Source organism: Astatotilapia calliptera, chromosome 23 (genome assembly GCF_964374335.1).
Source record: "Astatotilapia calliptera chromosome 23, fAstCal68.1, whole genome shotgun sequence".
Taxonomy (NCBI): Eukaryota; Metazoa; Chordata; class Actinopteri; order Cichliformes; family Cichlidae; genus Astatotilapia; species Astatotilapia calliptera.
The window spans coordinates 22,803,516-22,831,171 of NC_137443.1; the positions used below are offsets into that span (position 1 = coordinate 22,803,516).

The 27,656-nt window shown below is 41.5% G+C and overlaps 3 protein-coding genes across 4 annotated transcripts; 1 reads left to right on the forward strand and 2 right to left on the reverse strand.

Moving 5' to 3' along the window:
- Positions 1-8,863: 8,863 nt before the first annotated feature.
- On the reverse strand, positions 8,864-15,959 carry LOC113016672 (cyclin-Y-like protein 1). The gene is made up of 10 exons (XM_026159674.2): positions 15,062-15,959; positions 14,781-14,855; positions 14,657-14,691; positions 14,413-14,513; positions 13,367-13,402; positions 11,325-11,376; positions 11,124-11,243; positions 10,848-11,014; positions 9,762-9,924; positions 8,864-9,571 (listed from the first exon to the last, which is right to left on the reverse strand). The coding sequence occupies exons 1-10, from the start codon at positions 15,219-15,221 to the stop codon at positions 9,455-9,457; spliced, it is 1,026 nt and encodes a 341-aa protein (XP_026015459.1). The 5' UTR covers positions 15,222-15,959; the 3' UTR covers positions 8,864-9,454.
- A 675-nt stretch (positions 15,960-16,634) lies between these two features.
- mettl21a (methyltransferase 21A, HSPA lysine) lies at positions 16,635-18,719 on the forward strand. The gene is made up of 3 exons (XM_026159208.2): positions 16,635-17,068; positions 17,155-17,266; positions 18,276-18,719. The coding sequence occupies exons 1-3, from the start codon at positions 16,886-16,888 to the stop codon at positions 18,671-18,673; spliced, it is 693 nt and encodes a 230-aa protein (XP_026014993.1). The 5' UTR covers positions 16,635-16,885; the 3' UTR covers positions 18,674-18,719.
- On the reverse strand, positions 18,663-26,929 carry LOC113016393 (cyclic AMP-responsive element-binding protein 1-like). Of its 2 annotated transcripts, none has more exons than XM_026159206.2 (8): positions 26,758-26,929; positions 25,754-25,851; positions 23,125-23,271; positions 22,914-23,014; positions 22,562-22,701; positions 20,923-21,096; positions 20,659-20,812; positions 18,663-20,564 (listed from the first exon to the last, which is right to left on the reverse strand). In XM_026159206.2, the coding sequence occupies exons 2-8, from the start codon at positions 25,838-25,840 to the stop codon at positions 20,420-20,422; spliced, it is 948 nt and encodes a 315-aa protein (XP_026014991.1). In that variant the 5' UTR covers positions 25,841-25,851; positions 26,758-26,929; the 3' UTR covers positions 18,663-20,419. The 2 variants fall into 2 exon arrangements, with proteins under 2 accessions (XP_026014991.1, XP_026014992.1); XM_026159207.2 differs by having other exon boundaries at positions 26,591-26,783.
- Positions 26,930-27,656: the final 727 nt, after the last annotated feature.

A 27,656-nucleotide genomic window follows, 5' to 3' on the forward strand; every position in this document is an offset into this window, starting at 1 on the left:
GGCCAGAAAAGCTTCCTGCAAATCTCAGACAAGGCACACTATTTCAGCTGCTTTAGCCTGCCCACAGTTACAAGCTGCTTTGCAACCCAGCTCCTTTACATGCTCTGCCTGAATTCAGTGTCCTGTCTGCTTTCCACCAATGCAAATGAAAAGAATAGAGCCATGCAGACACATATAAACTATGTTGTCTGTATAAAGGTCCTATCTGAAATGCAACTGTGGCGTAATTAATTACCATTCACGAAGAAGCTGTTATCATAAACACCAACATGCCATGTGCAAATTGCAGAGGCACCTTTTCAGGGACTGGCAGGTGGATCAGAGCAGCATGGAAGCCGTGTGAGTTACATCCTCCCAGGCCAGCTTAATTAACAGTGCCATCTATTTCCTCATCTATCTTCCACATGGGAAAGTGGCTTCCACTGTGCTGTTGGGAAAAGGATTTGTGGTCAATACACTTGGCATTAATCTGCAGTGCTTTAAGAAAGGAAGGAAAGCATATGAATTCGTACTTGAGCAGGAATACATTGAAAGACATACAATTTTCATCAATAGGTAAACATTCTGATAATATGTTGGTCTAACTCTGATTTGCTCTACGTTAACTGATGTGCAAATCTTGAGATATTCATAGTAACATTTATAGGAGTATATTTCATAATGTAATCATTATACCTAGCTTCATATCCATTATTTAAGGGAAATAAACATTTATGATCTTGTCGTGCCACAGTTTTGCCTTTTGCTGCTTGAAGAAACCATCACAGCAACACTATCACTCCACGCACAGAAAAACACAGAAATGCACCAGCAATACCCTCGTCGCAAACATTCTGTGCAGATCAGCAGCAGCACTGCTTTGACATTGTACAGCTGAAGAGTGTGTGATATGAAGAGTGACCTGAGTGTGTGGAGGGTAAACGGAGTGACTCCCTGGGGCTGCGACGTGTTCTCTCTAGCCCTCTTTTAGAGTTCAGACAAGTCCCACGATGCTGGGAGATTAATGAAGCTGCACTGGCACTATGATCCCTACAGGACGTATACACACACACACACACACACACACACAGTCATCGGCGTACATGCACACACACTGTTCATCTCAGATTATGACAGTTTTCTAGTACCCACCCTGATATGAGCTTTACAGGTTGCACTGAGGATGGTACTCAGGTTGTGAAAAGGTTAAATGTTGTCATATAGAATCCTGCGCTTATTCAGTCAACAAAATACAAGAAAAATCTCATCAGCATGTGCAGATGTAACAATAGACTTCAATAGAATCACCTAAATAAAATCCGGTAGAAGATTTACCTTTAAGTAAGATGTGTCTTATACTAATGGAAACATCTAACCATGCATCCTGCCTATTGGTCACTAATGCTACTTCAAAAATGCATCATTAGAAATGCTTAAAAAAAAAGGCATCAGCAAATTTTTGCTCCTCGGACGAAAGAGGCCTGGTTGAGTCGCTATCCTCTGGTCTGGCGATGATACAAGCAAGCTGCACCAAAACTCAGAGTCAGGAGGATGTCGCATTAACACATGGACCACTCTCACACCTGCAGTCAGCTCCGCTGTCTTACACACTGCTGCACTGCCCCTTAGAGGTCAGAAATGGGTACTACTTGTTCATTCCATGCAGGCATTTCAGTCTGGACAAGAGGGCTGGACTAATCAAATTCAGCTGGCACTGTCATCCATATAATCATATTTTGTATGTAATTTAAGACATTTAATTTATGTATGTATAGCTATGATAAGAAATGTACATACACCCATCATGGACAAATGTGTGCATATAGATTCAAATATATACATATAGAAACCTGAATCTTTTAATAAGTGTTGCTGAAGGTCCTACACTGTATTTTCACTTGAAAGGACTATTAACTTCTCGTTAGTGATCATGATGGACTACAACTGGTAGTTTCTTGTTGCAGCATAAAAAGGATTTGTTTCACAGTAGTCATCGGACTGATCAATACTCAGAACAATGAGAAAGTCCAAGGAACTCTGTGAAAATCTGAAAAGGAGGACTGCAGATTTACACAAGTTGGGAAGGTCTCTTGGAGCCATTTCTAAACAACTGTATCTCATTACAAGTTATTCTGATGTGTCAACTCACAAGATTAGAGGAAACTGGTTAGGATGTTCAGGAACAACTTAGAAACTGCGTAGGCTCAAGCCTTAATTTTGGAACTGCTAGAACATCAATGTCATTGTCCATAATGAAGCCAGTTCTCCATCATCAAGGGCTGAGAGGGTGCCGACCAAGAAAGAAGCTTCTGCTCCAAAACTGACATCATCAAGCCCAGCTGAAATTTGCAGCTGCCCACATGGATAGGACTTTTATGGAGAAAGGTCTTATGCTCAGATAAGACAAGTTGGCAACAAATACAAGAGGTGTATTTGGAGGAGTAAAGGCAAGGCTTTGGTAGCATCGTGCTTTTAGTCTGTTTTGCTGCCAGTAGTACTGGTACATTTAACAAAGTGGATGAAATAATGAACAAGGACAAATACATATTTCTACGTAAGTCAAAATTTAACTGGAAACTTTGACTTGGTGATGGTAATTGTTTTTCCTTTTTTCTGTGCTGGAAACGAGCTTCCATAGATGTCAGTAGCTTTCACAAAACAGAAGTATTTGATTCTGTGGCAATAAAATAATCTACTGTCTTTGTAATTTCATTCATTTATTATGTCCCATTAACCAAGAATGTCCATTACTGTCATTCAGCCATAACATCATTCTCCTTATATACAGCATTAATCAAGGAAATAAATCATTCACACATCTAATGACTGTCAGCGGTTTAGTTGTGTAGGTGTAGTCACCATGTTATCCATCTCCAGTTCTTTCTTCTGGTCAACTTGACATGTTTCCTTTCGAATCTGGTCAGCATGCCTGCTCTGCTGCAGTCATTCCACCTCTGCCATCACTGCAGAGTAGGATTCATGGTGAAAGACTATCTGCCTAATCTGAGGGTTCCAGATGGAAAGAAAAGCTATACTGATGCAAGAACCTATTATTTTAAAGCACTGGTGCCACTATGGGACTGATCATCCTACATGAGGATGCTGTTCTCTTCACTATCATTGTAAAAATGACAAAAAATATCTTTGATGACAACTGCAGCAAAAACAATAATAAGAGAGAGTCTCACAAAATAAAAAAAAAATAAAAAATTAAGACAGTACGAGGTCCAGAAAGTGGCATGTGTTCCTTTATAGTGACAGTATTGCGCAGGAGTCCGGTGGTTTGCTGCTGCAAGTCATGCTTTAAATTGCTTGGCATCAACACTTAGTGAAAGCTCACTGCCACACTGACCATCCAAATGAGTCCTATGGTAATGTGAGCACTGCAGTCGGTGATGATCCTGAGGTCGGATGCCAATGCAAATGAATACCTAGCGTTCTACAGCCATCATCTGGGAAAGGAAAATACAGCACAGGATACAAAACTATGTTATGCAGTTCAACTTCAATTCAGTTTTATTTAAATAGCACCAAATCACAACAACAGTCACCTCAAGGTGCTGTTGTTGTAAGGCAAGAGAAACCCCAACAATCAAATAACCTCCTTTGAGCAAGCGCTTGGTGACAGTGGGAAGGAGAAATTCTTTTTTAATAGGAAGAAATCTCCAGCAGAACCAGGCTCGGGGAGGGGGGGCCATCTGATTCTCAAACCACAAACTGATAGGTTTTGTAGTAGAATATATACTGTGATCGCCACAGCAGCTGTTTATACCTAGATGTCAGAACCAAGAGGAATCAATTTACATCAACTGAGAAGAGCAAACTTACAAAAAGGACAAGAAAAAAGTTTTTTTTAGAAGAAGGAAAGTTTCAGGAAGAGCAGCTGCACGTACCACCAGAGATGGGCAGTAACGCGTTACTTGTAAGTTTCAAGTAACGAGTAAAGTAAGGGATTACTAAAAAACGGTAATAAGATTACCGTTACTTTCCCGTAGGAACGCTGCGTTACTGCGTTACTAAAACCGTGATTTTTTTGCGAGAATGTCTCATGACAGTGACGTAAGCAAGTGCGACGTTCGTGACAACAGCTGTGGTCAATGGTGCAGATCAACAATGGATAATATATCGAGTGCAGGAGAGAGTATGAGCGTGCAGCGTTTAAAGCGTGGAAGTACTGACCTTATTTTGAGTTTGATTCCGTAAAAAGTGACAAAAACATTAGTGTCCGTTGTGCGTGGGAAGAAAACGTCATTTTACAGCGAAAAAACCCCTAAACTTCCAAGCAAGCACCGAGTGCGCTACGACCTAATGGGAAACTCACAGAGAACTGAGCGCTGCAGCACACCTGCACCATGTAAACCTCCGCCTACCCTACTCCTGCTTTACAGGTGAAAATAGAGCAAAAGTCTTTGACTTTATTTATTTTCTGCTGTGTTTTATTTGCATCTATTTGAAAGAGTGAGTAATAACACAAAAAAATTATTTTATGTGCTGGAATGTGTAGGAAAAAGGTTTAAATATTAAACAAATTTCTTCCAGTCAGAGAATGTTGCATATAATTAAATTTTTGCTTGATGCATAAAGTTAAAATATTAAAACTAATAAAACAAGTTTTAAAAAGGGACTTTTCCATTTGATTACATTTTGTATGATGGATTATGTAGAAAAAGTAGAATTGGGCTGAAAGAGCCATCACTTTATCACCTATTCAGGTTGTAAATCATGTTTTTAACAAGTAACTAAGTAATTAATTACTTTTGAAAATAAGTAATCAGTAAAGTAACGGGATTACTTTTGGGGGGAAGTAATCAGTAATTTGTTACTGATTACTTTTTTCAAGTAACTTGACCAACACTGCGTACCACCATACTGATCACAGCCATGGGTAGTATATTGGATGGATTAAAGACGAAGAGCTAAAATGCAGTTCAGGGATGGGAAGACTATAGATGAGGCGTGATTGTGAACAGATCGGAGAAGAGATCCTTCTCTCTCACTGCTATCCTTGTCTCAGTTTCAGAAGCAAAGACAGCTGGTATTTAGAGAAGCAGCCCTAAATCCCCCATATGGTGCCAATATAGTTATTTTTGAATTTCCTGTTCTGTTCTCTCAAAGTCAGTGGACTTTATGGATTTTCCATTAGATGCCTAACATAAAGTCTGCAATTAACATAAGCTTTAGACATGTTCAAGTTGTGTTGTTCTAAAACTTAAAATATTTTAATTAAATATCCCACTTGGGAATTCAGAGAAAGTGAATAAACGAGACAACAGAAATTTGTGGGGACATTTGGTTCTGTGGTGTCCAAAACAGGAGCTTAGTGGTGATGGCAAAGTCATGTGACTGACCTAAATGATTCTGCCCTCATCAGTTCAAATCCAAGATATTTCCACCATGACCACAAATGGAGATTAAAGAATTTGATATTTGGCATATCACAGTCATTAAACAATTAATTTCAAGAATAAAGTTTAAATGTCAAGACTGAGTGCACTTATTTTTTTATACATTTACTTGAATCTCAGTCTCACTGTGTAGCCTTTCCTTTATAGCTGTGAGAAAATCTTTGGAAAGCAGAATCACTGAGCTGTTTGAAGGTCCGTTTCTAAATCGCAGTCACTCTGAAAATGTGTAGCATGGCCAAACCACTTGAGAAACCTGTTGATTTAATTTCCAGACGGTGAAAAAGCAGTCACTAAGTAGCTTCTTGATTCCACCGTAGCAGTTGACAGTGCTCTACCCAGGCCCTGCAATAGCAAAGTGGCCTGTCTGATATGAGGGGCAGTTTAAGAGGAAGTGGCACCTGCCAGGGTAAAAGACCTTACCTGTACAATTTTCTCAGGTAGAGAAATTACGGATGGCATGCATGCATTCTGGAAAGATGATGCCAGTATGTGCATGAAACCAGCAGCCAGATACTAATCAGTACCAATCTTTTGTTCACATCGGATTCTCTTTCTTGCTTTTGTTCAAAGGAACTCCTTACTTTTGACTCCCGCGTGCTAGCCAGATGTCTTGAGTGTCTGAATTGCTTTATACGAATCATATTTATTCCTTCATACCAAATTTTTATGGCAAGAGAAATGCATCATCTTCTCTTGGTGAACGATGCACAGCAGTACAAACACGAGCAAAAGTCTCAAGTCTATGCTCATTTCTTCAAAACAGTGTTGTGAAAACATAATTTGTTCCATTTCTTTAGTTGAAGCTATGAAAAATGCCAAAGTTTGACATAAAATTGTATTTTATATCCCAGCATGGTGTGTAGTGTGTTCTTAAAAAAATTGAGGAAAATTTGAAGTATCAGGACTAAATAATAATAATAATAATAATGATGGATTGGATTTATATAGCGTTTTTCAAGGCACCCAAAGCACTTTACAATACCACTATTCATTCACTCTCACATTCATACACTGGTGGAGGCAAGCTACAGTTGTAGCCACAGCTGCCCTGGGGCAGACTGACAGAAGCGAGGCTGCCATATCGCGCCATCGGCCCCTCTGAATTTACAGTGGGGCAAAAAAGTATTTAGTCAGCCACCGATTGTGCAAGTTCCCCCACCTAAAATGATGACAGAGGTCAGTAATTTGCACCAGAGGTACACTTCAACTGTGAGAGACAGAATGTGAAAAAAAAATCCATGAATCCACATGGTAGGATTTGTAAAGAATTTATTCGTAAACCAGGGTGGAAAATAAGTATTTGGTCAATAACAAAAATACAACTCAATACTTTGTAACATAACCTTTGTTGGCAATAACAGAGGTCAAACGTTTACTATAGGTCTTTACCAGGTTTGCACACACAGTAGCTGGTATTTTGGCCCATTCCTCCATGCAGATCTTCTCGAGAGCAGTGATGTTTTGGGGCTGTCGCCGAGCAACACGGACTTTCAACTCCCGCCACAGATTTTCTATGGGGTTGAGGTCTGGAGACTGGCTAGGCCACTCCAGGACTTTCAAATGCTTCTTACGGAGCCACTCCTTTGTTGCCCGGGCGGTGTGTTTTGGATCATTGTCATGTTGGAAGACCCAGCCTCGTTTCATCTTCAAAGTTCTCACTGATGGAAGGAGGTTTTGGCTCAAAATCTCACGATACATGGCCCCATTCATTCTGTCCTTAACACGGATCAGTCGTCCTGTCCCCTTGGCAGAAAAACAGCCCCATAGCATGATGTTTCCACCCCCATGCTTCACAGTAGGTATGGTGTTCTTGGGATGCAACTCAGTATTCTTCATCCTCCAAACACGACGAGTTGAGTTTATACCAAAAAGTTCTACTTTGGTTTCATCTGACCACATGACATTCTCCCAATCCTCTGCTGTATCATCCATGTGCTCTCTGGCAAACTTCAGACGGGCCTGGACATGCACTGGCTTCAGCAGCGGAACACGTCTGGCACTGCGGGATTTGATTCCCTGCCGTTGTAGTGTGTTACTGATGGTGACCTTTGTTACTTTGGTCCCAGCTCTCTGCAGGTCATTCACCAGGTCCCCCCGTGTGGTTCTGGGATCTTTGCTCACCGTTCTCATGATCATTTTGACCCCACGGGATGAGATCTTGCGTGGAGCCCCAGATCGAGGGAGATTATCAGTGGTCTTGTATGTCTTCCATTTGCTGATGATTGCTCCCACAGTTGATTTTTTCACACCAAGCTGCTTGCCTATTGTAGATTCACTCTTCCCAGTCTGGTGCAGGTCTACAATACTTTTCCTGGTGTCCTTCGAAAGCTCTTTGGTCTTGGCCATGGCGGAGTTTGGAGTCTGACTGTTTGAGGCTGTGGACAGGTGTCTTTTATACAGATGATGAGTTCAAACAGGTGCCATTCATACAGGTAACGAGTGGGGGACAGAAAAGCTTCTTACAGAAGACGTTACAGGTCTGTGAGAGCCAGAGATTTTCCACCCTGATTTACGAATAAATTCTTTACAAATCCTACCATGTGAATTCATGGATTTTTTTTTCACATTCTGTCTCTCACAGTTGAAGTGTACCTCTGGTACAAATTACTGACCTCTGTCATCATTTTAAGTGGGGGAACTTGCACAATCAGTGGCTGACTAAATACTTTTCTGCCCCACTGTATATTCAGTAGCTGAATATAAATTCATGTCCTTAAGAAACAGGAAAGAAACCCAGCAAAGACCTGACACAGGACCTGAGAGATGCCTCCGGACTTTCAGCTGTCTACAGCCATCTGTGAAACACGGTGGAGGTTCTGTCAGGGCTGCATGTCAGCCAGTGGTGTTGCAGATCTTGTCAAAATTTCTGAATTAATAATTTATCAAAGTACCATCAGATGTTGATCCACCGTGCAATATCATCTGGAAAACATGATTGGCAAAAGCTTCATTTTCCAGCACAACAATGATCCCAAACCAAAATGCCAATGCAGTAAAATCATACTTGGATAGAGAATCACACAGTGGAGCACTATCAGTCATGGATCGGCCTCCCTGAGCCCGGACCTCAACATTATTGAAGCAGTGTGGGATCATGTTGACAGAGAACAGAACAAAAGGCAGAAACATCCAAAGAAGAGCTTTGAATGTCCTTCAAGAAGCCTGGAGAACTATTCCTGAAGACGACTTAACGAAATGACAAGAAAGCTGCCTAAGAGAGTTCAGACTGTGCTGAAGAATAAAAGTGGTCACACCAAATATTGACTTTTAGGTTATTACTGTATAAACTCTGTTTTTTCCTTACATGCTGCCACATATTATACACAAGACCTTATATCTTACGCTATTAACTTATACCTAATATGTGATGTTTGGTACTCAAAGCTGTGGGCAAGCTCTGCACCGTCACCACCTCTGTGCTCACATCTTCCACAAACAAAAAACCACCATGATACACTTTCCCACTTAAACAGCATGGATTTGAAACAGCAAGTGAAATTTATTTAAATTAAATAAAATCTTGTACATTTCACAGCTATAGGGGCCTACATAGTAAGCAAAATAAAGTCTACTCTTTGTCCATGTGCAGAACTACACCACAGGGTAGCTCCAAAACAGTCTGTCATCATTTGAATATAGGAGAGGGAGTTTGCTTGGTGGAAGAAGACGGCCATAGCCAGATCCTACTCCCCAAAAGACTGGATAATGTAAAAAAAAAAGACGGGAAAAAAGGTTATGTGTGGCTTCTGGTAGTGCTTTCATGCTGATTCCTTCCAGCTGTAGACATCCACCTTTAAAATACAACATATTTTTCACCATATCACCATGCTTTAAAGGCAGTTAGCCAAAGTTCCTTGTAATGAACACATAAAGACTGATTTCATTATATTGTAGTGATACTTTACGGTAAATCGTTTGTTCCTCTCCAAAATGAGCACATAAGCTTTTGTAATGAAACTTATCAGCTGCTGATATTAATGCAATCTACTTTGGAAATGTCTCTCAGCATGTGTGGCATCATATCCTGTAGATCTTGCAGTCTGCTCCAATGATAGATGGCTGTCACAGACTTAAGAGAGTACGGCCTGTGCAGTCTTGATGCCAACTAGGTTGTCTGCACTGACAGACCTTCTCATGGCCGATTTACTCAAGTCCTTATACTTGTCCTCACATAGCCTGGAGATAGCCTACAAAAAAGAGAAAGATAAGAACAATAAAAAACAATAATAATCAGAAGAAGTTTCAAACTGTTACGACAGAACAAGCAGAGCAGCCACAGCATAACAAGTTCTACCAACACTTACTTAATCAGTTCAGCAGTCGGAATATATACATTTCCAAACTGCAAAATAAAATCAGCCCTGGAAAATTACTCACCTCGAGTTTTTGGGCCCGCTTGGTACTGAGTGGCTCCAGAGGGAAACTGAGGTTGTTGTCATCAGCCAGTGAGCGCAGGTCAAAGTAGTACTTGGCGTAGACGCTGGCTGGGACATTAATGTTGAACTGGAGCAGCTCCAAAAAGTGACGCTCCATCTCATTCCTGCAAAACAGTTTGGAAAGGTTCACGAGCTTTTATTAAAAAACAAAAGGTCCTTTCCAGGCTGCAGGAACCTTTTGAGGGCTTTCCTATAACTCTTGGAGGTGGTCCCCACTTTCCGTGTGTTTGCACTGTGTGAACTAGAAACTACGCTACTTAAAAAAATTAAAGGAACACTTTGAAAATGCATCAATCTCAATGGGGGGGAAAAGCACGTCTGGATATCTATACTCTTATGCACTGGTATTCAGAAAATAAAATCACAATGCCACTATGATGGAAATTAAAATAATCAACCTACAGAGGGCTAAATTCAAAGTGAAAATGAAACAGGGAGTCAAGTGAACGTGCGGACCAGGCAATGGTATCAATTCCTTTAACCTCCAGGAACTACTTGCATACTCTTGCCACATGAAGCACTGTTGTGCACCAGGAGGAACCCAGTACTCACTGCAACAGCGTAGGGTCTGTCAATGGGTCCAAGGATACCTAATGGTAGTCAGGGTGTTGTTGCCTAGCCTGTAGGGCTCTGTGCGTTCCTCCATGGATATGCCTCCACAGACTATCACTGACCCACTACCAAACCAGTCATGCTGAACAATGTTACAGGCAGCAGAATTTTCTCCACAGCTTCTCCAGACCCTTTCACATCTGTCACGCGTGCTCAGGGGGAACCTGCTCTCGTCTGTGAAAAGCACAGGGCGCCAGTAATGGATCTGCTAATTTCTGGTACACTATGGCAAATGCTAATCGGGCTTCACAGTGCCGGGCAGAGATCACAGGGCCCACTAGAGGATGTCAGGCCCTCAGGCCACCCTCATTAAGTCTATTTATGATGGTCTGGTCAGAGACACTGACACGAGTGGCCTGCTGGAGGTCATTTTGTAGATCTGGCAGTGCTATACAAAAACTACTGTAATACTTACATGTCCTCCACGGTGATATCTTTGAGGATCTGGCAGTAATCGACATTCCACACAGCCTGATCATCCCAGACCTTGGAGGCCAGTAAGATGGCACCAAGAACAATGCGCTTCCAGTTACAAGGACAAATGTCCATCTCAGCATACGTTAACAGCCTTTCCAGATACACCTAAGGCAGAAGGAACCCATCCATTCACACAAGCAGAAAGGGTGATAGTTCTCAATACTTCTTTGCATCATTCAACACTCTCTGCAGTGTGGTGGATGTTTGAACTTACCAGAGTGACGATGGCGCACTCGGCGGTGAGCTGAGCAGAGCTGAAGAGCGTTCTTATGAAGCGGTAGATGAGTTTGTGTTCCGGGTCAACCACAGAGTAGTCATCTGGAACCTTTTCTCGCTGTTGGGCAGAAGGTCATCATCAGCGGTCCACTAATATAGCAAATATCACTGCTTGGTGTAATCAACCACCTCAACTCACCGACAGTGGGTGCTTCTTCTCGTCGAATATATCCAGCGAGCGGTTTGAATCTCTGTAGATGCAACAAGCCACTGTTACGTGATATGTAACTTCTCATGGTTTGAAACTACCATTGCTTATTCACTGGGGTTTCTTGGTGTTAGATATCACAACAGTTATTTATCTTTCGTTGAGTTCTACAAATACTTTGTAGATTACAACCATTGATGTGCATTGATGTTAACAAACATTTTGTTTCCTATATTATTAAGTATCTGACTCACTGATGTCCAAAAAACTAATTTGGCCACCTGCTGTGAAAAAATATTTGCCCCCTTCCTGATTTCTTAGTTTTTTTGTTGTGTATTTGTCACACTTAAATGTTTCAGATAATCAAACAAATTTTAATGTTAAAGATAATAAGTGCATTTAACATCTAGTTTTTACGGTAAATGAAAAAAGTTAATACAAACCTGCCTGGTCCTATGTTAAAAAGGAATTGACCCCTAAACCTAGTAAGTGGTTGTGTCACTCTTGCCAAAAGAATGGGAATCAAGTGTTTCTGAGAACTGTGGAGGAATTTTGCTCCACTTTTCTTTGTACAGTTGTTTAAATTCAGTCACACTGGAGGGTCTTCTAGCATGAACGGCCTGTTTAAGGTTGTGCTAAAGTAGCGCCATCTGATTTAAATCAGCATTTCAATTAAGCCGCTGAAAGCCTTTCTCTTTTTTTTTTGACGCATTCACAGGTGGACACGCTGGTGTTTCTGATCATTGTCCTGCTGTATAACCCAAGTGCTCTTGAGCTTCAGGCCATGAACTTGTGGTTGGACATCCACCTTCAGGATTTTCTGCTAGAGAACAGAATTCATGGTTCCATCAATTACAGCAAGTCGTCCTGAAACAGCAAAGCAGCCTTTAGATGTTGTTCTGAGGTTTTTTGTGACCCAAAAGTGAAACTGTCGCTGTGCTCTTGGAGTCATTTGGATAGGCCGGTCACTCCTGGGAGGGTTCACCACTGTTCCGAGTTTTCTTCATTTTTGGATAATGGCTCTCACTGTGGATCCAATCTGTGGATCAAGTGGGGCCAATTACTTTTTTCCACACAGGATGAGGACGAAGTAGGCTTGGATAACTTTTTTGCCTTAATAAATAAAGTCATTTAAAAACTGTTTGTTTGTATTTACTCAGGCTATGTTGGTCTATTATTCAAATTAGTTTGATGATCTGTAACATGTAAGTTTGACCAATATGCAAAAAACTAAGAAATCAGAAAAGGGCAAATACTTCTTCACCACATTGTATCTATTCTTTGAGTTGCCACCACCAAGTGCTATGACTCTGGCCATAAAACTCAAAAACCATACTTGACCTAAATTAGGCAAAATTGCATCCTTGGATCACTTCCAAGAACATGACTTTAAGGAAAGTAGCTCCTACTTTCCTTAAAGTCATGTTTTGACAGTTACTATATTTAAAATGCAAATAAATTGCATTTCAAACTGAGATGATGCAAACAGAGAACTCAATTTTCAACCTATTATGTGCAGACATGAGATGAAAAAAACTGTTAATTTTTTTTTTTTTTTAAAAAGCAATCACAACCTCTTTTTTTATTTATTTATTTTTTTTGCAATTCTGACCTGACGCAAGCCACCTTCTGGTTTGTTTGTCAATCAGAGCTAAATTGCCAGGTCTCTCTTGGAAATGAGATTTTTAATCTCAATGAGATTTTTTACCTGGATAAATAAAGGACTAATAAAAATTAAAAATCTCTGGCTCTCATTACCAGTGATGATCTTAAAAAGCTGTACCCATCTGGCACTTAAGTTGATATCCACCTTCTGCATACGTCTGTCATTCATGCATGATGTATTTAGCAGTAAGACAAGGCAAGTAGCATTTCCTATAGGACTTAGATGAAGTAATTAAAAATTAGCCTAAGTACTAAAATCAGTCTTTCTTACAAACTTGATGACTAATGTTTGTAAATATCTAAGTACTGGTTACAACAATGAAGAAAACGTTGCACTACCAAGAGACAATACTTCTGACGTTTCCTACCTGTTTTTTATGTGGTAGTATATGGCCAGTGCAACACTGCAAGAGACAGAAATCAACAAAGAATAAAACACTAGAGCTGGATTTTCCCTTTTACAGCTTTTTATTTTTACTTCTACTTTACAAATAGATATTTAGATCTTTTCAACTGCAGCTATTTGGTGACTTTAAATGTTACCTGCAGTTCAGGACAAACAAACAGAAACATTTTGCAAATAATTAAACAGTAGACTGACAACATGTCAGTAACATAATTGTGTATAACAAGAGGATCTTAAAGGGGACGGAGTTTCTCAGAAGTAAAGATGGGCCAAGGTTTAGTAATCTCAAAAAAGCCTATGTACAAATTGGGGAACAAATTCATGTACAGATGAGGAGACTTTGAATATCTAATAATATTCAGTACATAGTGATATTAAACAATTCACAGAACTGGAAGAAATATCTGTGCACAAAAGACAAGGCTAAAAATCAGTGCCCATGATCTTCAGGTGGCACTGCATTAAAAACAGGAGTATCTATCAGTGCCTACTGAATTGGTAGCTTGGACATCTGGAAAAGCATCATCAATGCTGAAACGCATATGAAGGCTTTAGAGCAAGATATGCTGCCGTGCAGAGAGCTTCTTCAAGGAGGTTTTTGCATATTTCAGTAAAACAGTGCTAAACCACATACTGCATGTATTACAAGAGCATGACTTCCTGGTAAAGAAGTCCAGATGCTGAACTTTTCACCAGCTGAAAGCGGCAGCTAGAATCTTATATCAGGACATCATTCCTCTCCCAAATGTCCAGCAAAGCTCTCTTTTTAGTTTCCACACTTTTATTAAAAGAAGATGGGATGCTACACAGCGTTAAACGTGGCCATGATGCTGCCATCAAATTCAAAATAAACATATGATAAGTTTAAAATGTTTTAAAGTGAGTCAAAACTGTGTTTGTGGAATTTGCAAACCATTGAACTCTGTTTTTTATTCACACTTTACACAGCGTCCCAACTTCTTTTGTACTTGCACTTGCAGCAGTACTGAGGTGAGGGCGGTCACTTACCATTTAATAGTGCTCTTGAGATTGGGCTGGCTGACGGTGCTGTCATCGAGGAATATGGTTGAACACGAGCTGTACTTTTTAGAAAGGAGTCCCGGGGACATCTGGCATCGAAAGCATGTTTAGAGACAGAATGGAGGGGAAAACGGGTTATAGAAACACATTCAACCCCAGAGAAATGAGATGTATGACTGAATCATTTCAGCAACAAAAAGACCCACGAAGAACACGCAGAGCCGTAACTTACGTGATTCATGTAGTTGCTTTTCCTTTTCTCGCGGACTGAAATTGGATAAAAAACAAAATCAAAGAGATGTAGGAGTTTCAGAAGAGAATGGGGTAAAGTATTAAAGCACCAGAGAAATACTGACCATCTGTCTGAGACTTGTTGAGGAATAGAGTGCTTGCTCTGGGGTGGTCGGATGGGTTGGCCTCTTGGGCCAGCTCTGTAGAAGGAAAGTGTTAGAAGTCTTCATATAAGACTACAGTGTTTGTCTAGGAGCTGCCACGCTGCTGCTGATTTAATGCTAAACAGCTCTTAAAGCATGTAAAACATTTAAACTGAATCACTTGCAGTAAACCGGCACCAGGACAGGACAACATCACTGCATGCAATCACATCTCCAAAAATAGCAAACTAATCTCCACACACCATCTGGAAGCTCCCTGTCGCTGATGTGCTGCAGGTATGTCCCAGTGTCCTCGCTCACATCTTCAGTAGTGGTGATGGGACACTCCTCCAGCTCCACCTCTCTCCTGTGGATCTTGGGGCTCTCTCCAGGAGAGATGCAGCAGGACACCGAACCTCCCATCACTGACCTGCAAAAGTCCTGCAACAGCCAGCACCGCTTTCCATACAATTGAGGAGGGACCACCTGCTAGTCTGGCAATTCTGAAGCTGCAGGAAGGTCTGCAAGATCTTTAAGCCAAACCTTACAAGGGGTTGTTAGGAAAAATACATAAAACACTAGTTTTGCTCTGCCTTGGCGAGATCGGGTTCAATCACAACCTGGAAGTGTTCGGATTATTTGAAAATGTGCGTGTTGTGGACCAGCACAGCCCTTGTGTTTTTGCTGCAAAGTGAACGATCTCGCTTCAGAGCAGAACGGGATCTATGCAAGGACAGCCAAGTAAGTATCTGCGGTATGTGCAGGACGGCTGACATATTCAGGGTGTGTGCGCAACCCACGGATGGCGCACTTTAATATGAACTGCGTGCGTGGGCTGCATGATTTGGGGCTGAGAATAACCGCTACCAAGTCATTTTACGGAAAACAGTCTAATGAGACGAAGTCAGGCGTTCCTCTGCCTCCCTCCATGGCTAGCCGGCTAACGCTAGCTTCCGCACCTCAATCCACTGCTGGCTCCTCCAGCAGCGTGACTCAATCCATTTTCACTGCGGCTCAAGTCTGTGTCACCGCTGCAGCCCTTTCAGCGACAGTACCGGGCGAATTCACCAGCCGGAAGGGTTTTTAGAGGAAACGGGGAAAGTGAACGGCCAGTGGGTATCAAAGCGGTGGCCGGAGGTGGCGTTCATCTCGTCGCACTAGCGGGACACAAGCTTTAGATGTCAAAGCGACCGTAGCAGGTAAGTTCAGAGGTAATTTCCTGCTTAAGGTTTTCAAAGTAAACGTCCATCAGAATCAGAATCAGAATACTTTATTGATCCCTGGGGGAAATTATTTTTTGTTACAGTGCTCCATTTTAAACCAACATTAAGACAAGACAGACAATACGCTAACTAAGAATAGTACAATATATACATATATACATACATACATACATACATACATACATACATACATACATAAGTCACTTATAAATAAATATTTGGAAAAGAAACATGTGTAGTTGTAGCAGCAAACAGTGTGTTAAGTGGATGCGTTGTCCATGGACCTGTAGCTGCAATAGATGCCATTGGTGGCAGGTTCTTACTAAGAAAATACCCACCACTGTGCAGCCTTTTCATATTCGATGAAAATATGTATTTTTTTTCTTTTTTATTTCTTATGTCTATACTCTCAGCAAAACCCTTTATTTGCAGTACACCGGAAGCTACATCGCTGCTATGTGTTGCTACCTTTACAGACCTGCGGGTTTTTTCAGACCACGCCCCCTCCTAGCTAAAACACAACCCCGTTAAGAAAATCTTGCAGACACGCCCATCGCAAAGACTTACTCTTTTCCCATTGGTCACTTTTAGCTGGGCAGTTACGTGATTGGCTAAATTTGTTCGTTGACGTCAACACGGGTTGCCGTCTTCAGTTGCCTGAAAGCGAATCGGTCTCTTGCGCTTCAGTATTTATTAAAGAAAACAAGCCAACTATCAACGCTAAAAGTTGGTTCATATACCCTAAGAACATTCTTTAACAAACGAATTAAATAATAGCTATATAATAACTCCAGAAGATGGCGGAAACGAATCAATGAGCCAGCCTAGGGAAAACGTCGAAGAAGAAGGAGGAGCGCACTGCGCATGTGTAAACGAGTGTGGGTTTTATTTATTTCAAACATGGCTCTCGTTCCCTATGTAGAAAACCCATTGCCTGCGCTTTCCAAACTCCACAATTCATCAGCACAGTTTAGGTTTGCCAACCGCGACCTCCGACTCGCTCAGGACTGGAAAAAGCTCGGTGTGGCGGCAGTTGTGTGGGATGCGGTACGTTACAACAGTGCTTAGCTTCAATAATTCCTCCATGTTTCATTAGATTTATACATTACTATTGCATTTGTGTTACTGCCCAGGCGGTGGTCATGTGTATGTACTTGGAGCTGGGAAGAGTGGAGCTAAAGGGGAAGAAAGCAATTGAATTGGGAGCTGGCACTGGTCTGGTGGGCATTGTAGCAGCTCTGCTAGGTGAGTGCATAATTACTAACCACCAAAAACTGGAGGTGGTCGGATCACTCCAAACATCAGTAGTATCAGTACCAATGCTGCTATTGGTATCAGATCGATACTAGCCCAAAAGGATCAGCACTTTGGTTTCAAACCTTTAAGTTCAGTATGTACACAAAAGAACTGTGTTAAATAATTAATATAAAATAATGAAAAATATACACACATATATAACACATTAAAACAACAGAAGTTGACCCAAGATGCTTTAGAGACAGGCTCATTTGGATTCCTTGTCTCCAAAACTAGTCGTGTGTGATACCAAATAAATACAGGGCTAATGCTGAAGACAGCAATGCTGACACTTTTAACCTGTGGAGGCAGCATATAAAGGTCAGAGCAGTGTCATTATTTATGATAAATTGTCATCAATTAGTAGATTCTGATGACATTTTAATGATCACTAAATCACTGAAATTTTTGCTTTCCACAATAATGAGTTAACACAAAAAACACACCTTTCAGCACTTTGTGTATTTGAAACTGTGTTTTTTGGAGACCTTGAATTTAAATATGCATGTGTTTAAAACACTGTAGGTCAGCTTCAGTTGTTTAAATGTGCTGCAACAGGCTATATATCACAGAGATGTCACAGTATGTATCGATCCTATTGGGCTAGTATTGAAGGATATTAATACCATCGATATTTGGATTAATCTGCACACCTTTATCCAAAAACTGAAGGTGTTTTTTGTTGTGTTAACTCATTATTGTGGAAAATTAAAATCAAATTGATTTAGTGGTCATTAAAATTTGTTCAGGATTCATCATGACACACTACTCTCCGCTACATAATCTCCCTTCATAGGTTTAAAGTATCCATATTGATATCAGCAATACTGGCCCTGTATTTACTGTGTATCAGATCGATACCAAAATTTGCAGTATCTCATAGCACTATCAAAAACCCTTGAGAGTGTGGCGGGTGAACAAGGAAAGCTGTGATAGTCCTACTCTAACCCTTCCCTAGGTGCCAGAGTGACCATCACTGACAGAGAGCCTGCGCTGGACTTCCTCTCTGCTAACGTGAAAGCAAACCTGCCCCCAGATTCCCAACAATCAGTGGTGGTCTCTGAGTTGACCTGGGGCGAGGGCCTCGAGCGATACCCAGCCAGAGGGTTTGATGTGGTTCTGGGTGCGGATATCATTTACCTGGAGGACACATTTTTGCCTCTGCTGGAAACGCTGGAGCACCTGAGCTCAGACGCCACTGTGGTGTTACTGGCCTGCAAGCTCCGCTATGAGCGAGACACGAACTTCCTAGGCATGCTTAAGCAGCACTTCACCGTCGAAGAAGTCCACTACGACAAACAAAGAGACATACACCTATACAAAGCTTGCAAACTGACACGGAAGAGAGACTTGTGACCATTTGTTCGTTTTAATATATGAAATAAAATGTTTTAAAATCAGATTACCAGAAACACATTTATTAACAGCTGCCAAAAGTGTCATATCTGAATAGCTCTAACGTAATGCACTGTATTATTATACAAGTTGTTGCTGACATTTAGAAATAGTGAATACAAAAAAAATAAACGAGAAGCAACATAAAAAGCATACTATATCATGACTATACATAATACCTAAAGAATACAATATGGCATCCCATTATCACAAAAATATTTTCTTTTAGAACCACCAACACCACCTGATCTTACAGTCATTTCACAAAGTGGGTGCAGTTGAGTTGTATCTGGTGAGCTTTGATGCTCCATTTACAAAAAAAAGAAGTGATCAAACACATTGATGCAACAACATTTGATTAACTGCAGATGAGTGGTAGATTTACCCAGAAAGCGGTGAAATGCTGAAGGATTGTAAATGCAAAGAAAGTGCACATGCTAGCTCATATTACTATAAACAGAATTAAGAGACGGTGACCGAGGCCTCAGAGGGGCCCGGTATGGCAAATTTCCCCCCTCTGATGTAATTCCATGATTCCAGTGCTTTATCCACTTGTCTCTGAATTCTGCTTAAAAACTCTTTCATTGCATAACAAGTAAGGCTCATTAAGTTTTTGGTTATTGTTCAAAAATAATCCATGAGTCTATGGAGAGAGAGAGAGAAAAAAGAAAAAGGTTTTGCTTACAGTATATAATCTCTGATAAACGTGCAGCAGCTTATTTATCCGTTATTCCCACTTCCTGTACTGTCGAAGGCCTATTTTGCCTTTGTTTGTTTTTACCACCAAAATCTGGTAATTAACAGGACACCATTACGCAATTTTCCACTTAATGTCTCTGAAGTTTTAAAAAAAATGAAGACAAAAAGTCCCCCCCCCCCCCAACTTCACTGCTGCCCAACTTTTACCATCTCCTCACTGTGCTGCAGTTAACATGAAAAAAACATTTTACAACTAAATGGTTAGTTTTTTGTTCACGTTGTATAAAAGCAAAAATATACTTGGGTAAAACAAAGAAAAAAGAAACATGGCATTGTAGAAGCACAATCTAATTCAGAACAAACCAAAACACACATCTTAAAAGATAAAAACGTCCAAGACACAGGCCACCTATAAGTATAAGCATTAATAAGTAACAGATGTTAATTCGAGAGTTACAGATAGAAATGTTTCACGTGAAGTTATACTCTCCGAAAGGGAAAAGAAAAGAAAAAAGTTCCATCATCATCATCATTATCGGTGGTGCTTGCGGTCAGTTCCCCCATTGCTGGTGATGTTGCCCGGGTAGTCCGGGCACCAGTGACTGGAATGCTTCCCTTCGGTGGTGTCCTTGGCGATAACAGCTAGTTTCCCTGCTCTGTCACCTTGCCACGCAGACCCTGTTTAAGTTGCAGTCTCCTCCACGTTCACTGTGAGCACCGCCTGATCCTTTTAATGGGGGAAAACTGGTGGTTGATTTCAAATTGCTCAAATGGGATGGGGGTTTTAAATTGCCCAAATGGGACAAGGTTTCAATTTACCAAAGTGGGATGGGGCTTTTGTTTTGTTTTTTTTATACCTGGTGAGTCACGTTCACACATTTTTCAGCAGTTTTTAAAAAGAAAGCAGAAGAGTAGAAAAGAGGAGGGCGCATCCAGATGCATGGCTCTGTGCTGAGTCTCTGTACACAAGTGCTGGGGATCACCTGTCAAGCCACCGGCAGGTGTATTCTACTCTGATTTGTGGCAGTACAAGTCTTTGAGGGCTTTCAGTTCCTCGATGAGGGTTTTGTTCTGGTTTTCCAGCACGGCCACGCGGTTCTCCAGACACTTCACGTACTCTTTCTTCTTCCGACGGCACTCGCGGGCTGCCTCCCTGTGAGACAAGAGGATGCGGGTACATGAAGCTCACATCAGCTTGACACCTACAGAAGCAATTGAGTACGAGTTACTAATTAACCTCGCCATACCTGTTTTTCATCAGTCGGACCTCCCGTTTGCGTGTGACTTCCTCAGTGGCTCCTGATCCGCTGATTGTGGGTGGAGTTGCCATGACCACCCCAGGAGTGATGGTGCTGGTGGGGGCTGTGCGGATTTGATAGGCCTGGACATCACCAGAAGCAGCTGGTGAACAAAGATAGACAAACAGTCAGTGCTTCATTCAGCAAAGCTTTACAAATAGTGTAGGTTTTGTGGAACTTCACTTCTAAACACTGTGGAAACCATTTTCCCACCTTGCACGACCACCTGGTTACTGGGCACGAGGATCTGCTGCCCGTCACTGGTCTGAGCATACTGCAGGATGGTGGCACCAGGCTGGGCTGCAGCAGTGTTGGCCATGGTGAACGTCTGCAGGCCATCCGTGCCATTATTGGCCAGCTGAATGGCTCCACCCTGGGTAATGGCAACTGCAGAAGGATAAAATTGTGCATTAGGACTTTTAACCAATTGCTTTCTGTGTTGTTCTCCTCCATCCAATACTGTAAACATTACTGGATATGGGGCTCCACACAAACTGTCATATCACAAATACTGTTTTTGTAGGAGGAAAAGAAGGAAAATACTGGACTTAACATCATTCATTCACAATATCCACAGGTTTTCTAAACTGCATTAAGTCTGTACAGGTCAAGGATAATCTTAACACTGGTCTTTAATGTTGGAAACATTAGACAGGGTCTGAATCGGGGCCTGGAGCCTGGGGCTCACTCGGGCCACTTCGGAGGTGGGGTGCCCCCGGCCTCTCGGCCTGGGGCTCGGTCACTCAGGCACAGCTGGCTGCCGGCGGAGCTCACGGGCGCGTCACTGCAACCCCCCCTGGCTTCTGCTCCGCGGCTGCTGAGTGAGCCCTCATCTGGGACTCTCCTCAGCTCTTTCTGGGACAGTGGCGCGGCTGCCCCTCTGTTGGTCTTCCTTGGTCTCTTGTGTTCTGGAGGCCTCTGGATGTCTGGAGTTTTGATCTCCTCCATACCTGCTTCATGCCCTGGAGGACGGGGCTGTGGCCCCCCCCACACCCTCTAGCAGATCATTACATGAAGGAACCTTTTAAAAAAACAAGCGCGTCCATGCTCACAGGTGTACACACGGGTGATCACACCCACAAACTACACCCTTTTTGGCTCCTACCTCAAAGCACACTGTGTTCTGTTGATCTTATGTGCTGCACAATAATGTTTAATATTTAGTATTTACTGTCATATTCCCATATATCATTGTGATGTTGTTTATTCTATTACTCTTGTTCTCTTCTGCTTGTTTTCTTTTTTCTTTCTCAACAGGTGATCGATATATGCATTTTCTTTTTTTCCCCTGCCCGTTCTGTTGGTTTTTGTTTTTTGCCCTTCTCCCCCGTCCCTCTTCTCAGCTGTTTTTCTTTCCCTCTTTCTTTCTCCCCTTCTTTCCCCCAGTCAAGTCTGTCCCGTATTCAGCAAGTAAAAATAAATTAAACAAAAGGTGAATCAAATGGACCATTACGGCAAGGCTGGGATGGTCAATTTGGTAAAGTAAATCCGTTGGGCATCTTTCTTCGCCTTTAGACAACAATTCTGATGGCAAAAGAGCCAAACGGGACAGGCAAAAAAAAAATTAAATAAATAAATAAACAGGGTCTGAATCAAAGCATCAAATGTGGCCTTTTTCTGATTGGCAATCCCTGAAAAACAGGTTTGGGATTACTTGTTTAACATGATCATCCACCACTGTAACAGCATGTAGAAAAAGCATAATAGGTTCCCTGTCTGCTTAATCTGGTCATTTGATTTAGTGAATTTAAATAGTCTCATTGCACGACAGCAGAAGTAGAATGCTCGATTACGTTAACACCTACTTATTTTTAACAAAAACCACCAGCTATCTGTGTCTCAAAGTACTTACTGTACTGGCCACTGCTGGTCTGATAGATGGGAGTGGGCATGGTGACCGTGGTGATAGCAGGGGCTGAGTCATCTTCTGATTTCTCTTCCTCAATTCGAGGCACTGCCGGAGCATCTGATGATAAGTCATTCAAGATCTTTCTGTAAGAGGAACATTTGCAGAAAAATCTTAGCAACCTTTTATTTTCTCCTCGTTTCATATCTGCAAATAGTCTATTTATAGCTGATAAAAATGAAAGAGTGTCAGTCATTGTCTTCTAAGCTTTGAACACGTCATACAGACACAAAATGGAAGCAGTACAGATTAAGGAGATGCTGTTTGCATCTGCAGTTTCTCAGCGTGTCACACAGACCTGTAGGAAGGCCGCCTGGACAGAATCTCTCTCCTCTTCTGAGAATCTGTCACGCTGTCGACAGATTCCTGAGAGTCCTCGCTCTCAGCGACAGTCGAAATCTGTAAGGAAATCATCTCAAATTCAATTTGAATTCATTTACAAACTTCAAAGCCATCATGTTCAGCTCATATCCCCTACTTGCAAGATTAAGTTTCCCCTCTCCTCTTACCTGTACCGTCTGCACCTGTGGGGACTGAATGACCGAAGGCTGAGCGGCTTGGATCACACCGTGCACTTGGACTGTTTGACCATTGGGTAACTGGACAAGAGTGACTGTGGGACTACTGGAGGACACCTGGGCTGCTGCTATGGATGCCTGAAAATATAAAACACATTGTATAACCACACATGTGCATAGTTACAAACAGCCCACAGCAACTGGTATTATTTTACTCTTGGGTAACCTCAATCTCAATCCCATCTCAAATCCACATGGGCCTTCTGCTCGACCTTCTTAGATCTATATAAACAATTCGTGGTGCTAAGTTTGGATATGTAAGATACCAAATACTTTCCAAGATATATACATATTTTAAAAATGGTCCATTGACCCACTTCAGGTATGTTTTTTCACACCCTGAAATCTGAGGTCGTGTTTAAACATGAATATCTCAAGGACCACTAAAGAGAAAAGCTTTAAATTTTCACTTTCTTGAATCATGAATGAGGATACGTAATTTGGTACAGCAGATACAGCCTAGTATTGTGACGGTTTGCATGGTGATAATACATCAATTAGGGCTGCACGATTAATCGTTAGAAAATCGCGATCTCAATTCATACTTATGTGCGATCTCATTTCCAAATGACAACGATTTAAAAAAAAAAAAAAAAAAAAGACGACGGCGATTGTACCGCATTTTGATCCGGGACGTACTCTGCATGAAAACAAGCGCTCACTCTTCCTGCTCAACAAATGACAAGGGCGGAGCCTTATACCACGTGATACAGAAGCTGTGCCGTGTGATGCTAAAATTAGCAGGGAAAAAACAACGGAGAGCACGTCAGGGATGACGAGAAAGTGACAGGAGTAAATCCGTCCCGGTCAACCACCCAAACATCAATAACGGGAACCTTATACAGCGCTTCCCTATACACGTCGAACTCCCGCAGGCACAAAGAAATTACGGAGGCTATCACTTATCACCTGACCAAAGATATGGCTCCCAGCAACACTGTGCAAAACGAGGGATTTAGGAAAATGATCAACACCCTAGACCAAGCCTATTCAAATGGCGGCCCGCGGGCCAAATGCGGCCCAGAAGCAACCTGCGAGTGGCCCTGCCTGTGGTCCTGGCAGAAACACAGAGAAAACGCAAAAAATTAATTCATTAATCAATTTTTAAAAAATTAAAAATTCCTACAGTGTAGTGTAGACTGTGAATGCAACACTCCTAGTAGCCTAGCAATATTTAACCCACAATGCACCGTGATGTAAACATATTAAACAATCATCGTAATATATGATGCGACAACAGCATGTCTTTCTCACTCCAAAAGCGCAAAATTGACAATGAAAACTGTCGGTTTAACCCTGCCTGGACTGACAAATACTTATTCATTTTACCGAGTTTAATAATCTTACAACCGGAGTTGTACTACCATGGTGAGGGTCCTGTACAGCCCAAGAGATTATCAAAATGTTTTTAGTTATTATTATTTCAAATGTGCAAAAAATAGTTTAGTTATAGCTCCCTTTTTTTAAATGGACCTATTGGTGTGCATTTGTGAGAGGTCACCAGATTTACAGGAGAAAAGGAATAAAAAAAAAAAATACTTGTTTTTCAATACAGTTGTGTGGGTTTGAAATTGATCATGATCTGCTGCTTACTGGCTTCAAAAAAAAAAAAAAAAAATCTGGCCCAGATAAATTCCTCGGTTTGAAAATCTGGCCCAACTAACTTCGTAGTTGAATAGCCATGCCCTAGACAAATGCTACACTGTGCCGTCCCGCAACTATTTTTTCTATTGTTGCACTACCTGCTCTATACACGCAGTGTCGAGCAATGGTTGAGATGGAATTTCAAGCAGTACAACATTTTGCGGCAACAACAAAACGTGAGACATTTGTTGTTTTTATGTTTATTTATTGTTTTTATGTTCAGTTTCAACTGTTGCGAAGTTGATGTGCAGTTAATAAGTGCAATAAATATTTATATTGGAAAAGAAAATCGTGAGAGAATCGTGATCTCAATTCTAAGCCAAAAAAATTTTGATTCTCATTTTATGCAAAATCGTGCAGCCCTAACATCAATACAGGGACACCAAATATCAATATTTTATTTAATTAATTAAAATAGTTGGAGAACACTACGAGCTACCGTAGGCTCATCTCATGCATGATCCTGAGATAAAGCTAGCCGAGCAAACTTACATTTAATCAGCATTTCAGAATTTCTGACTTTGTAGACAGCAACACACATTTATCTCAGTTAACTGTTGTATTATCAGAAAGACTGACCACATTCACTTACAGACAGATAACAGACTGATAATTTTATCTTACTGGATAATACAGATATTTACAAAGTTTCAACTTTGACGGCATAATTTCCAGTCACAATCACAGTATTTGTTATTGCAATGCTCAGCATAACTGCATAAACTGCTACAATATCATATCATGGGGTCTTTGCTGAATCTCACCTGTAGTATTTGATATACAAGCCAAAATCTCACAGCACAAAACTTTGAAACGTAGCATTTTCACGCAAACTGAAAATGGTCGAGCATTAAAACTTAAATTCATACTCCTTGCACTAGTTCTGCACTCTCTGCATGAGAATAAAAAGTACTACCTGTGCCAAGGTGATCTGCTGGGCCTCAGACTCCGAAACAGCCGTTTCACCACTTTGCTGTGTGTCTGCAGCCGCTTCCATGGTCATTTAAAATCTGGCTGATGGAGGGAAAACAAAAGTGAGAAACGGCTTATTTGTGAATGCAACAGCATGCTGGGAACACCAGACTCATTCAAAAACTTGCTCGGTCTTAAAGGAGGGTGTGGCTTAGCTTAACATGCTAGCATATAGCTCATTTTCAACTGTTTCCTTTTTAGCCGAAATTATTTTAAAAATGACGCAAGACGGAACGTTATACTTATGGCTCAACAACATTAACGCGAACTGAAATGAGCCGCTTGTTTATCCAGGCTCACGCTTGCAGTTAACGCCGGAGGCTAAAGCTAAGGCTAGTGTTACCAAGTTAAGAGTTAGCGTGCTAGCTCTCAGGCAGAATGAGCTCCAATGAGCATGCTAACATGCTAACGGGAGTGCAACACAAACTTCACATTTATCGTGTCTCAATTTCGGCTCTTTAATTTCAAATCCTGTCGCTTTTTAAGGCTTTGCTGAAAGGAGAAACTTGTAGTCCAAACAAGTCTGCACTAGCAATTTCCATTAGGTTGCTAGCTGTGGGTTTTTATGGAGGGAAATGTCTGCATTGTATGCTTTTTTTTGCAACTAGGAGACACCACTTTCACTAACTAGTTAATTCACTGATGTTGCTTTTTTTAAATTAATATTAAACACTGGTTTCAGGTGACGTGGTTGTAACTTTAAGTGGCTAGCTGCTTCTGTGACTTATTTCTAGAGAAGTTTGATTAAAAAAAAGATCCAAGCCCACTCCCACATTAATACCTATGTCTGCTGTGTTGCGAGCCTTGCAGAGACTGACTCATTTTGTGAGCCTCTGCAACACCGCCGCCATGATCTCTTTGTTGGCTCTGTGCGGATATTTTGGCGCAAATAACCTCTCTGGGCAGCCATCTATCTGTTTAGCAAACATCGGATGCGTATCCTCTTACCAACACGGACTCGCTTCGTCACTCCCGGGTCTACGGAGCTCCACTTTTATTCAGACCGACACGTAAGAGACCGCGTCAGGCTACACCTCCGTCGCGTCACCGAGAACAACAACACGGAGAGGAGGACGAGGGAGACGACGACAACGAAAAATCAGCTTCTCCGGAAGGACTCGAGTGGACACGGCGAGGGGCGGAAGTTTACGGAAACTACCGAAGGACACGGGAGGGGGTAGGAAGCCACGGAGATTGACGAGGAAAACGGCTGCCTGAACTTGTCCGAGCATGCGCAGTGTTTTCCGTTCATGAATTTGCGACTGGCTTAATAGAAAAAGGTTGGAGAGATGATTAAAATGCATAAAATGGAATACGTAGGACAACATATATAGCAATGTGAATATTATTAATCCCATTTTGTATACAAGGGCAGTCATTTGGTTTGCGCTGCCTGCTAGCATCTTGAACACTGCTGTTATGTGCTGGATTGTCTCAGGGGCATCTTTGCACAGCATGAACCTGGGGTCTTGCCTAGTGTGGTTGACCGCAGCCTCTATGGATGTTGTGCTGAGAGCTTGTTCCTGTGCTGCCATGTTCAGTGCCTCTTTGCTCTCTTTCAAACCAGCTTTGTCCACCCGTTGGTATGATTTCTTGATATTGGACAAATCTTCTGTCTCTCTATGAATGCTGTTGAATGCTCCGGATGCATTCATCTGAGTATGTGTGTTAGATAGAAAGCACTTGGATGTGAATGGGTAGTGAGACATGCTCAGTTAGAGCGAAAAAGGGACTTTACAATGCACCCTAAAGGGAGCAGCACAATGACGCATGTGTTCAGTGGAAGTTTGAAAAGGTGATAGACCAAACCAATCAATTTCTTTTTATTTTTAGTTCTTCTTTTTATT

What these genes read in the sequence shown, in the direction of transcription:
- LOC113016393 (XM_026159206.2), bottom strand. Translation starts at nt 25,840, where the DNA reads ATGACCATGGAAGCGGCTGCAGACACACAGCAAAGTGGTGAAACGGCT. An exon ending in AGCAGATCACCTTGGCACAG is followed by an intron (nt 23,272 to 25,753) that starts GTAGTACTTTTT and finishes TTATATTTTCAG; the next exon opens with GCATCCATAGCAGCAGCCCA. An exon ending in TAACCAGGTGGTCGTGCAAG is followed by an intron (nt 20,813 to 20,922) that starts GTGGGAAAATGG and finishes TTTGTTCACCAG; the next exon opens with CTGCTTCTGGTGATGTCCAG.
- mettl21a (XM_026159208.2), top strand. Translation starts at nt 16,886, where the DNA reads ATGTGTAAACGAGTGTGGGTTTTATTTATTTCAAACATGGCTCTCGTT. An exon ending in CGGCAGTTGTGTGGGATGCG is followed by an intron (nt 17,069 to 17,154) that starts GTACGTTACAAC and finishes GTTACTGCCCAG; the next exon opens with GCGGTGGTCATGTGTATGTA. An exon ending in CATTGTAGCAGCTCTGCTAG is followed by an intron (nt 17,267 to 18,275) that starts GTGAGTGCATAA and finishes ACCCTTCCCTAG; the next exon opens with GTGCCAGAGTGACCATCACT.
- LOC113016672 (XM_026159674.2), bottom strand. Translation starts at nt 15,221, where the DNA reads ATGGGAGGTTCGGTGTCCTGCTGCATCTCTCCTGGAGAGAGCCCCAAG. An exon ending in CAACAAGTCTCAGACAGATG is followed by an intron (nt 14,692 to 14,780) that starts GTCAGTATTTCT and finishes ATCCAATTTCAG; the next exon opens with TCCGCGAGAAAAGGAAAAGC. An exon ending in CTCAAGAGCACTATTAAATG is followed by an intron (nt 13,403 to 14,412) that starts GTAAGTGACCGC and finishes TGTCTCTTGCAG; the next exon opens with TGTTGCACTGGCCATATACT.